Source organism: Periplaneta americana, chromosome 1 (genome assembly GCF_040183065.1).
Source record: "Periplaneta americana isolate PAMFEO1 chromosome 1, P.americana_PAMFEO1_priV1, whole genome shotgun sequence".
Lineage (NCBI taxonomy): Eukaryota > Metazoa > Arthropoda > Insecta > Blattodea > Blattidae > Periplaneta > Periplaneta americana.
The window spans coordinates 11,044,368-11,057,453 of record NC_091117.1 but is presented as its reverse complement, the minus strand read 5'-3'; the positions used below and the strand labels follow the sequence as shown (position 1 = coordinate 11,057,453).

The following is a 13,086-nucleotide window of genomic DNA, read 5'->3' as shown; positions in this document are numbered from 1 at the left end:
ACTCATGTCTTGATAAAGTAAACAGTAGATCAATAAACGCACTAAATTGACTGATACTGACTAATTGACTAACTCCTGGCCGACTACGCAATTGACTGAGTTATATCCTAGTTATATACCCAGATAGGTCGGTCTTATATGCTTTGACGTTAACAACTTTTGTCAGATTTACTACGCTGCCATCTAGTTGTTACATAAGGAGTCACGTCATAATTCCCATTTGAATTGCATTACCGACTGTACTGACATCTCGTATTCGTTTACGGCGGACGGGTGGCGATCCTGGCGGTTGTTCTCTTCAAAGTGCAACCGATTTTAACATAGCGATGGCTTATCTGTTACATATATGATCTAGGGTTATATGTAGAGTGAGTGACTGGCTTCTTGCCTAAGTAAAACCTGACCACTGCGTTTCTCATTAACGTCTCCTTTGTTGTGGGCAACTTATAATAATAATAATAATAATAATAATAATAATAATAATAATAATAACAATAATAATAATAATAATAATAATAATAATAATAATAATAATGATAATAACAATAATAATAATAATAATAATAATAATAACAATAATAATAATAATAATAATGATAATAACAATAATAATAATAATAATAACAATAATAATAATAACAATAATAATAATAACAATAATAATAATAACAATAATAATAACAATATTAATAATAATAATGATAATAACAATAATAATAATAATAATAATAACAATAATAATAATAATAATAATAATAACAATAATAATAATAACAATAATAATAACAATATTAATAACAATAATAATAATAACAATAATAATAATAATAACAATAATAATAATAACAATAATAATAATAATTCTTGATTTATACTGGCAGAGTTAAGGCCATAGGGCCTTCTCTTACACTCTACCAGGCCACAAATTATACAAGCAGTTAAAATTTAACAAAAAGTTAAAGAACAGAATACTAACATATTACAAAAAAAATAATAATAGCTTAATAAAATCGACACTAAACAACATGAAAATAATACCATAATAGAAAAAAAATAAAGTAAAATACGTTGGAATATAGTGAAATCAACTCATTTAGTACAAATGGTTAATATGGAAAACGTAAGGAAGAATATATCAAAATGGAATGTAATAAAATAATAATAAAAAAGAAAAGAAATACGAAAATTAAATAGAATTCACGATAAAAAGGCTATGATAATAAATTCATCGGCTGATAAAGTGAACAAAAAGGGGAAAGGAAGGAAAAAGAAATATATGGCCTATATTTTTACAAAAGTATCGCAGAGAAAAGGGCTTATAACTGAAAGGAATCTGAATTGAAAAAAGTGAAATTTTAATTTATTTTTGAAACTAGACAATGTCCGACAGTCTCTGACATGTTGTGGTAGAGAGTTCCAGAGGTGAGCTGCAGAGACGGTGAAAGATGAAGAGTAGAAGGATGTTCTGTGTTTAGGAATGGAGAGTATGATACGGTGCTGTGAGCAAGTATCTATTTCGTGATATGAGGACAAATGTTGAAAACGAGAAGCTAAGTAGCTAGGGTTAGAGGTTTGAAGATTATTGAAGAGTAAAGTGAGAGAGTGAATAGTTCTTCGCTCTTTGAGACGGACCCAGGACAGCATATTTAGTGAAGGTGTGATACGGTCAGATCTACGGACGTTGCAAAAAAATCGAACGCATGCATTATGAACACGCTGTAGTCTGTCTGTCAGTCTCATGTTAAGGTCAGTGTAGAGAGTGTCACAGTAATCAAAATGAGGCATCGAGAGCGACTGCACTAAATTCTTCTTGAGAAGCAACGGAAGGAAATTTCGAATTCTTTTTTGTGTGTGAATTTTCATAAAAATTATTTTACATGTGTGTGTATCAGCCCAGCGTTGGCTTATACCTTTAATAATAATAATAATAATAATAATAATAATAATAATAATAATAATAATAATAATGTTTTATTTTCGCTGGCAGAGTTAAGGCCATAAGGACTTCTCTTCCACTCAACCAGCCTTAATCAATACAATACATAAATTTAAATTACAAATATTTTCACTACACTTAAAAGGTTCTCCAGCAATAATCTTCACTACACATTTATTTAAATTTAGATAAATCTATAAGGTAAAGTAGTAACTTAATTTATGAGATAATTTAATTCAATGAATTATAATTAATTTAATATTTGAGATAGCTAGTAAAATGATGAAAATTAATTTAATATAAGCTTACTAGGACTATGTTACAGGGAGAATATATATATTTCTATTTCTATAATGAGAATATTAATGTAATTGCCATTAGAGGTTTTTTAAATCTATTTAGAGAAATTAAAGATAATAATAATAAGAATGGACAGACGTTAGTTTCATTATAAGTAACAAATATTAATCAGCAATTCATCTGTTAAGTAAGAATTTATGTAATTTTGACCTAGCCTAAATGAAGCTATTGTCCAACAACCCCTTATATCACTCGGAAGCGAGTTCCAATTTCTAGCAATTGAAACTGTATAGGATGAAGAATATAAAGATGTCTTGTGGTAGGGCATAATGAGTAAATTGTTATAATGAGATCTTGTACTTAGCTGATGATATGCGGATAATGATGCCAGAAGTTCTGTTGACAGCTAGCGTGGACATATTGCGTGGCGGTGTACACAGGTTACTTAGGCCCAATTGTATAAAACTCCCTGACTAAAGATCAACTTTGATCGAAGATCGGAAAGTGAACCGAGTTCAGACACTTCTTCTATTGTATAAAACTTTTCTGCGATCAAATTACCTTGGTTCAAATGCAATCTAAGTTCACGTGAAAAGGATTTGGCAACATCGCATAAACAGGTGAAATACGTGATGCGCGGACAGGTTTGTTCAGTATAGCCAATCTAGCGACTCTATCTCTTTTGCAACAACAATTTCTTTTAACTTTTATATTGCTTAAACAGGGATTTAGTGACCTTTTTAGTACCCCATAGTGACAAAATTTAATCTTTCTTTGTTGATAATGAGAAATCTAGCGACTTTACAACTACTTGTTGGCGACTCTCCGTACACTCTGTTGGAGACACTGGTTTTTTGTGCTATGTAAATAATGGCGGACAATAAGAAGAAGGTTCACTGTTCTCCGAGTTATCATGTTATGGTGTTTGATACTGCTAAACATAATAAAGCTTTATAAAACCACAATTTTCGTTTAGTAATACAGTTAATTGAACATTTATGAATGTACCTATCATATCCATTAATAATTAATGGTTGTTATAAACATAATATAATTATAGGTTATGTTATTTGATACTGCTGAACAAGATAGAGCCTTATAAAATATAAGAATGTTTGTGTATTAAGGCAAGAAATTGAAAGAAATATATATAAATGTACCTATCATATCTATTAATATTAATAATAATGGATTTTTATTTGCACAATCTGTCACTCGTATATTTCAAACGGAAAAGAAACAACTGAACTTGGATCATCTAACTTAATCGGAGAAATTTCTTCAGTCAAAGTTGACTTTAGTTTGAGACAAATTAATCTCAGATTAGACTTTATACAACACAAAATTCCAAGTTCAGCTGAAACAAGGATCAATTTAACCTCTGATCTAAGATTAAATGCTTTATACAATCGGGCCTTAGAGTCGCGACCTCTGCAAATCGTTGTAGCGTCATTATATAAGAAGGGAGAAACCCTGAGGACAAACACTTCACGGGCAGTGCGTCGTGGAGGAGAGAGTCATCCCATTGTGACATGTCCTCAAGGACGGGGACGAGCTGAAGCGCGACACTTTCAAGAAGTCATTATGACGCTAATGTTGCAGTCAATAAGGCAATTAAGCAAAAAGCCAGTTAATGAGACAGTCAGTATGTCAGTACTTCAATCAATCGGAGTAATATTAAGTAATTATTATATTAGTCAATTAGCCATTCAGTAAATAAATCAGGTAGAGTCATTAAGTCAAGACAATAAGTAATTTATTCAGTACTAAGTCACTTTATCAGTCATTCAATATATTAGTGAAGCAACAGAAGTCACTAATTCAATTATTATATTAGCAAATCACTCAAACTCATTAAGTCAGTAAAGATTAGATCTTTATTAGCCGATAGAATTACAAGCGTTCATGGCATCGTCAGTACACAAGAAAAGTGAAACAACATTCAGGGTGATTCACGAGGATTTACCGTCACTTACGGAGTTTATTTCCGAAGATATTCTGAGTAAAAAAAATGTCATATAAACATATGTCCTAATTTCAGTATTTTCAAAGTTACATCAATTTGAAATTGTTTGTAAAATATTTTTTTCTTTAGTTTTAAGGGTAAAAAATATTACAAATGGAGAATAAACTATTCAGAAGTATCATTCTTTAATTGGCTAGTGTTCTGAAACTAAAATGTGTTGTTAATTGCTTTGTATAGATTTTGTTTTTCAATTTTTAACAAAAAATTGCATCATTCTTACGCACTTACCACAAAAAAATTGTTACAAATCATACGACTTTAGGAACTTGATTCTGTACAGTTTAATTGTGCATCCTAATGTACAGTCTTGAAGAATTTACACGAGTGCCGTGATTTGTAACAATTGCTGTGATAAATGCATAAGAAAATGTAATTGTGTAGTTGAAATCGAAAAAAAAAAATGTACGAAGCAACTATGGAATTCACAACACATTTTTAGCTTCGGAATACTAGCTAATTAAAGACGTGCTTGGACAATGCCCCAAAGGCGAGCTGCTGATCAATGCTAGACATCATCGTGTACGACATGCTTTGGCGATATCGTTAAAAACTTTAAATTGGGAAATTCATGAGGAAGTACATTGTGTATCATCAGATGGTTCTTTTAGACGGGCAGACATTATTGCTATCAACGGACACTTAAAACGGGCTCTTGTTCTTGACCCTACTATCCGTTTCGAAAGAAACCTAAATCAGGCCACCGAAGTTGATATTGAGAAGAAGTCCATATATGAACCTTGTCTGCCGTATCTTTCTCAAAAGTACAACGTCCCTCTTAAACAATGGTCCGTCATTGGTTTGCTGTTTGGCAGTAGAGGTTCAATCACAAAATTCACGTGGAATTATCTTAAGGAACTTCACATTCCTTTTGATTATGTAATGTCTGTCCTTATAAATATTATCAAGGATTCTCTTCAAATATAACATCATCATCTCTGTTTCAATTAATCAACTTATATTTGCCTTCAACAATTAACTTTATTTTTTCTTTAATGTATCACATCACATTATTGTACATGTTTATTGTATTCAGGACCCTTGTGGTCACTCAAAATTCTTTGAGCTGATGTCTATAATTTATAAATTTATTATTATTACTCATGAATAGTTCATTCTTTACCTGTAATATTCTTTTACCCTGAAAAGTAAAGAATAATGGTATTTTACAAACAACTTCAAATTAGTATAACTCCGAAAATATTGAGTTAGTAGACATGTTTATATGACTTTTTTTTTTTTTGTTCCGGATGTCTTCGGAAATAAGCTGCGTAAGTGGCTGTAAATCCTTGTGAATCTCCCCGTGTAACATAGCGTAATACATATAAACTTAATTCTAAATAAGGTCCGCATGCAAAACTACAATTCCTTTAATAATGTACATTGAAAGTTACGATTAAAACAAAAACAACGTCGATAATTCGATTAATCAGAAGTCAGTCAGTAACTAAAACATGAATCAGTCGGCATGTCAGTCAAAGAACGTCAGTAAATAAATCAGTCAATCAGTAAGAAAGTCTGGAAGTAATTCAGACAGTGAATTAGGCAGTAATGTGATGGCAGGAACAACCTAAAGCGTTGGCTATACATATAACAAATAAATTATTTTTGATTTTCGGAGACTAATATTAACCCTGATCCTTCCCAGATATGATGATACTTATGATGGTAACACTGATGTTATAATGAATTACAGAATTGTTGTAATGGTCAGGATATTGATTTTGATATGATGACTATATGAGGACGATGTTGTTAATGGCATTATGAAGACATTGTTGAACACGATATGAGAACAACATTGCTAAATACGAAGAGCTCGGTATTGTTGATGATATGAGGACGACATTTTTTATGTTATGATGACGATATGAGGACGAAGATGTTTATGACGATATGAAGTCGACATTTTTTTGATGATATGAAGTCAATACTATTTATGACGCGATGAAGACAACGTTCTTCATGACGATATGAAGTCAACATTGTTTATGACGACATGAAGACAGCGTTTTTATAACTATATGAAGGCAACATTGTTTATGATGACATGAGGACAGCGTTTTTATAACTATATGAAGGTAACATTGTTTATGATGACATGAGGACAGCGTTTTTATAACTATATGAAGGCAACATTGTTTATGACGACATGAGGACAGCGTTTTTATAACTATATGAAGGTAACATTGTTTATGACGACATGAGGACAGCGTTTTTATAACTATATGAAGGCAACATTGTTTATGACGACATGAGGACAGTGTTTTTATAACTATATGAAGGCAACATTGTTTATGACGACATGAGGACAGCGTTTTTATAACTATATGAAGGCAACATTGTTTATGATGACATGAGGACAGCGTTTTTATAACTATATGAAGGCAACATTGTTTATGATGACATGAGGACAGCGTTTTTATAACTATATGAAGGCAACATTGTTTATGACGACATGAGGACAGTGTTTTTATAACTATATGAAGGCAACATTGTTTATGACGACATGAGGACAGCGTTTTTATAACTATATGAAGGCAACATTGTTTATGATGACATGAGGACAGCGTTTTTATAACTATATGAAGGCAACATTGTTTATGATGACATGAGGACAGCGTTTTTATAACTATATGAAGGCAACATTGTTTACGATGACATGAGGACAGCGTTTTTATAACTATATGAAGGCAACATTGTTTATGATGACATGAGGACAGCGTTTTTATAACTATATGAAGGCAACATTGTTTATGATGACATGAGGACAGCGTTTTTATAACTATATGAAGGCAACATTGTTTATGATGACATGAGGACAGCGTTTTTATAACTATATGAAGGCAACATTGTTTACGATGACATGAGGACAGCGTTTTTATAACTATATGAAGGCAACATTGTTTATGATGACATGAGGACAGCGTTTTTATAACTATATGAAGGCAACATTGTTTAAGATGATATGAGACATTGTTTTTGACGATATGAAGTCAACATTGTTTATGACTGGGGCTTTTATTTCTAGGACGTTATGTTTTTATCCTGGTCTTGTTTTACAAACTTCAGTTAAATTAAACACATATCTATTTTTTCGTGATGGAATTAATCAGAAACTCATTAGAATAATAAATAATCCTAATATAGTATTGATTCAATTCAATGATAAATTTATTTACTGTTAATAATAAAATTGAATTAAATATTCCGGTTAAGGAAATGTGTAGAACAAGTAAAAGCTGTTATTAACCCGAGGATATGAGCTTATTGGTCATATAAATGCATGTTTTACTACATTTCAGCATAAATTATGTACAACATATATTTTTGTTATGTTACAATCAATCGTTTTCACAGTTCTCCGAGTATTATTCACATGTGTTGTTTTAATAATGACAAGATATTTTGAGTTTGGTTGTTTATTTTGGATTTACTTTCCTTAGAAATATTTTGTGGTTAAAATGAAGTTTGAAGGTAACTGGACTCTCCAGCAATAGGCCTAAGTTGTCAAAACACAAAGGACTAAATAATGTAAGGAATGTGACCGGATTGTTGCTAATCGGTCTCGCTTTCACCCCTTCATTCCTTCCAAACATGTGACGCTGAAGAGGTTCCAAACCTGCTGCTGTCAGGTGGTAATTCCTAAACAGTTAGTGACCCTGTTAACATAGGTGTAAAAGAAAGTCACGTAGGAGACAGACGCTGCACATTTTTCATCCCTTTTTTCGCTCTCGTATTTTATAGGCTGAACAATCAACTACGGTCAAATACATGAAGTTATTTTCAAAAGAGCAGAATAATTTTGTAGAATGGTGAATAAAAAGTTTTCGAGTAATTTCTGGACAATATTTTTTGCGTCATATTTCCAAGTTTTTATATAATATTTTGGTATTTTTTTTTTAGGACATAAGTGGTTGCATATTTCCACAGATCTTAGATGATAGGAATCCGAGCTCTAGTGATGAATATGTTGACGACAATGATGACAGGATGATGACAGTAATATTGGCTGTGACAGTGACAATGGTAACCAAAACTTTTGGTAATAATGCCGGTGACGATATACGATGACAATGATGATTTTGTGAGTGATGACTAGAGGGCGGATTTTGGCATATTTGCATGTTTTATTTCTTGAAGGTTAAAGATATGCATGTGTGAGAGGAATGTGTTTCATGCTATGGGGAATCAACGGGGAAAGTTTTATAGTGCATATAAATGCATATTCAAGGAGTTGGTGCATATTTCTCAAATATTTTCATGTAGATGCACATATTATGCTACACTTCCCCCCCCCCCCGAAGATCGTTACTCTACACCGACGCAACGACAATCATTCGTGATCGTTGAAATTTTAAAATTGTTCCATAACTGTGACAATAACATTTAATAAAACCGAAAACACAAGCTTAAGTTTCGAGGCAATTCAATATTTTTACACACAAACCGGCATTTCTTTGTGTATGAAACAGCGCCGTGGTGACAATGCCCTGCGTGGGACAGATAAATCTTCACAAGTCGGTATTAATAAGCAAAATGATGCCGCAATGGACAGCACCAAGAACGTGCTTCAAACACACACAGGTTATTGGTACCGGAACTCGCTTTTTAACTTAAATGTTTTTCTCTATAGTTTAAATTCTTTCCAGTTTCTTGATCATTGTCATTTTTAAGTGTGAGTGAACAGACACAATGCCGAAGGAAAAAAGTAGCAAAACTTATTTGCTTAAACAGTAGATTGAGGGGAGTCCTACATTATCAACTTCCTTACAAATTACTTTTAAGGAACCCGGACGTTCATTGCCGCCCTCACATAAGCCCGCCATCGGTCCCTATCCTGAGCAAGATTAATCCAGTCTCTATCATCATATCCCACCTCCCTCAAATCCATTTTAATATTAGCCTCCCATCTACGTCTCGGCCTCCCCAAAGGTCTTTTTCCCTCCGGCCTCTCATGTAACAGTCTATATGCATTTCTGGATTCGCCCATATGTGCTACATGCCTTACCCATCTCAAACGTCTGGATTTAATGTTCCTAATTATGTCAGATGAATACAATGCGTGCAGTTCTGTGTTGTGTAACTTTCTCCATTCTCCTGTAACTTCATCCCGCTTAGCCCCAAATTTTTTCCTGAGAACCTTATTCTCAAACACCCTTAATCTCTGTTCCTTTCTCAAAGTGAGAGTCCAAGTTTCACAACCATACAGAACAACCGGTAATATAACTGTTTTATAAATTCTAACTTTCAGATTTTTTGACAGCAGACTGGATAATAAAAGCTTCTCAACCGAATAATAACAGGCATTTCCCATATTTAGTCTGCGTTTGATTTCCTCCTGAGTGTCATTTATATTTGTTACTGTTGCTCCAAGATATTTGAATTTTTTCACCTCTTTGAAAGATAAATCTCCAATCTTTATATTTCCATTTCGTACAATTATCTGGTCACGAGACATAATCATATACTTCGTCTTTTCGGGGTTTACTTCCAAAACTATCGCTTTACTTGCTTCAAGTAAAATTTCCGTGTTTTCCCTAATCGTTTGTGGATTTTCTCCCAACATATTCACGTAATCCGCATAGACAAGAAGCTGATGTAACCCGTTCAATTTCAAACCCTGTCTGTTATCCTGGACTTTCCTAATGGCATACTCTAGAGCGAAGTTAAAAAGTAAAGGTGATAGTGCATCTCCTTGCTTTAGCCCACAGTGAACTGGAAACGCATCTGACAGAAACTGACCTATACGGACTCTGCTGTACGTTTCACTGAGACACATTTTAATTAATCGAACTAGTTTCTTGGGAATACCAAATTCAATAAGAATATTATATAAAACTTCTCTCTTTAATAAATTTATGAGAAAATCGTGAATTTCATCAAAAATCAACACTTTTTGGTGCATATTTCTCAATTTTTAGATCATATTTCCAACGTTTTTATTGAATAAATGCATGCATATATTCACTAGTTTTATTGCATATAAATCCGTCCTCTAGTGATGACAATAGTAGTGAAAACTATTATGATATTGATGATCGTGAAGTATCAGTTTCTTTACGGAATTGACTACGAACACTTGTCTTCAGGTTGTCCAAGTTTCGTTGGTACTTCACGCACTAGCGTTTAAGGCTAATTGACAGCCTCGGAATCCACTGTTAGGAGTAGACCCTCTGGCACAAAGTGGGGATCACGCTAGGGCTGGGTCAGCGCCTGACAGTTCTGGATGTTGTACTCACCGAGCGAGGGGCCCAGCAGCAGCAGGCAGGTCGCTGCCAGAGGGAGCATCGCAGAGCGGGCGTGGAACAACACTGACGGCTGTTGTCACCAAGACGACCCTGTGCGACACTTGGAGATAATAGCAGAGCTGGACGGTGCTTCACCGCGATTTGCCGGAGAAAGTGATGCGACGGCTGCTTCTACGTGTTGGGTAACGCCCTTGCGTAACACGGCATTGTTCCCGGCACATCCGCAGGTTTGGCAATGCCGCGCTGCAAATTATAACGAGAGAATCTCACGAAGGAAGAAGATGTAAAAAAAAAAAACCTGCGGGCGGAGTTGAAGGTCGACGCGTTCCTGCCGGGCGGAAGACGGAGAGGTTCGTACTCCGCGCGAGACTGTTCGATATCGAGGTGTACGCAATCGATATAACTCGATCGAAAGGACTGGCGTTTCATACTCGACAAGATGAAAGAAGCAGAAGTTGATGATGACTGGAACAACTTTGAAGGAAAATATAGAAATGTGTGACACTGATTATACTCATTTGTTATTGACGAGATGAAATATAATGCTATTTAACTCATAACGACAAGAAAGGAAAAAAAGCGATAAAACGAAAAAAGAAAGATTTTAATGTTTAACGATGATGAAATAAGAAGTTGATAATGAAACTACAATCCAAATATAGCAAAAGATAACAATGGTGATGAAAACGATGATAAGACAGATAATATTCAACAGAAGGTAGAAACAATTGAATAATTGATTAAATAGCGATCTTACTCGTGTTAATTATGTAAGCGTGTGTGGCTTACAGCTGTTTCGGTGTTACTTGACACCATCCTCAGAGCCTACTAGATCTAGTAAGATCGCCATTTAATCAATTATTAAATTCAAGTGTTAAAAGTAGTGTACGAAAGATTGACCATGGAAACAACTGAATAACTAAGCGGAAAAAAGTTGGAAACGACATTTATATCCTCTTGTAACGTTTTACTATAAACACTTGAACGTAGGCCTACTCTGTTTTATATGTTATTGAACTCTGTTGATTGAAAATGAAAGTATAACCTTCAATACAGGCCGTAGAACCTAGGAGGTTTTCTCTGTTCCTGTAAAATTTTAATTTGTTGCTTGCAACGTTTTTCCCTTCAATTATTCAATTATAAAAGAAGATGACGAGGATGATGATAGAACAAGATGTTTGCAGAAGAATATGATGATAGTGGAAGAAGAAGAAGAAGAAGAAACTGGTAGAAGATGATAGTGAAAGATGACAAGAAAATAACAGAAGAAGATAATGACAGAGGAAGATGATGATGATGACAGAAGAAGAAAATTATGATTACAGAAGGAGATAATAGCAGAGGAAGATAATAATAATAATAATAATAATAATAATAATAATGGTTTATTTTAACTGGCAGAGTTAAGGCCATTCGGCCTTCTCTTCCACTCAACCAGTATGATAGAAAATTACTACAATGCTATGAATATAACATAATTAATACAATACAATTCAAAGCAATACAATACTACAATACAAGACAATATAATACATAATTAATATAATACAATGACAATTCTTTTCATCTTCACAACACCAATAAAATAATTATGTAATAATAATAATAATAATAATAATAACAACAACAGTAATAGTAATGATAGTCATACCTAAATTAAATTAAATTATTAAGCTCGATCACAAGTATAATTTCAATTTGACTGCGCCCGTAAGAAATCCTTTAGCCTTTTCTTGAAAGTGGTTATTGTCTGGCAGCCCCTTATCTTCTGAGGTAGAGAATTCCATTCACGGGGGACTGAGACAGAAAAAGAGGATGGTGATAGTGAAAGAATAAAATCATGATGATGATGATGAGATGGTGATTGAAGAAGATAGCAGATGCTGATATTGAAGGAAGAAGAAGATGATGAAGATGGAACATATGATATTGAAAGATGATGATGATGATGTTAATGAAAGAAGAAGAAGAAGAAGAAGAAGAAGAAGAAGAAGATGATGATGATGATGATGATGATGAGGATGATGAAAGGGTGATTAAGAAGTATCTAAAGAGTAAGTTTAGCAGCTAAAACCATGTAACTTCATTTTGTTAGTCACAAATTCCCACATCAACCTCGGTTTGTTAGCTGACTACATTACGTGTGATCAAGAGTTGCAAAGGTCGAGATGCTGTGCTGTGACACAGCCTCTGGGAGAACAGGAATACGCCCCTTCCCGGAATCGAACTACAGTCTTGTTCGCATCTCGCTGCACGCCATGTTTCGTGACAGAATAAATACAAATGAAGTGCTACCTGCTGTTAGAGGATTCAATCCTTCTGTAGTATCCGTGCATAATTATTGGCTAACGACCATCACATGCGTGAGGCGCCACCTGGTGGCAATGGCACGTCTTGAACTCTACGGTGATTGCTATTTTGCAACTGTTGTTTTCAAACAGCAAGGATACGTGTATATCGTTACGCATATTTGAATGGCCTGTAATTGTGGGAGAAGAAACAATTAGAAATACATTTTTCCTTTGGGCTGTGATGTTAGTTGAGAATTTACATCCAGAGGATCTTGGCTAGCTAGT

At 33.9% G+C, this 13,086-nt stretch overlaps 1 protein-coding gene across 3 annotated transcripts in view; it reads right to left on the bottom strand.

Moving 5' to 3' along the window:
* Window positions 1-10,765, bottom strand: part of LOC138706751 (uncharacterized) — a 29,438-nt gene extending 18,673 nt beyond the window's left edge. For 2 of the 3 annotated variants that reach the window (XM_069836437.1, XM_069836526.1), the window contains exon 1: window positions 10,502-10,765. In XM_069836437.1, the coding sequence (XP_069692538.1) occupies window positions 10,502-10,550 (49 nt within the window). In that variant the 5' untranslated portion in view covers window positions 10,551-10,765. The remainder of the gene's footprint in view (window positions 1-10,501) is intronic. The other variant, XM_069836566.1, reaches the window with a different exon arrangement.
* Window positions 10,766-13,086: the final 2,321 nt, after the last annotated feature.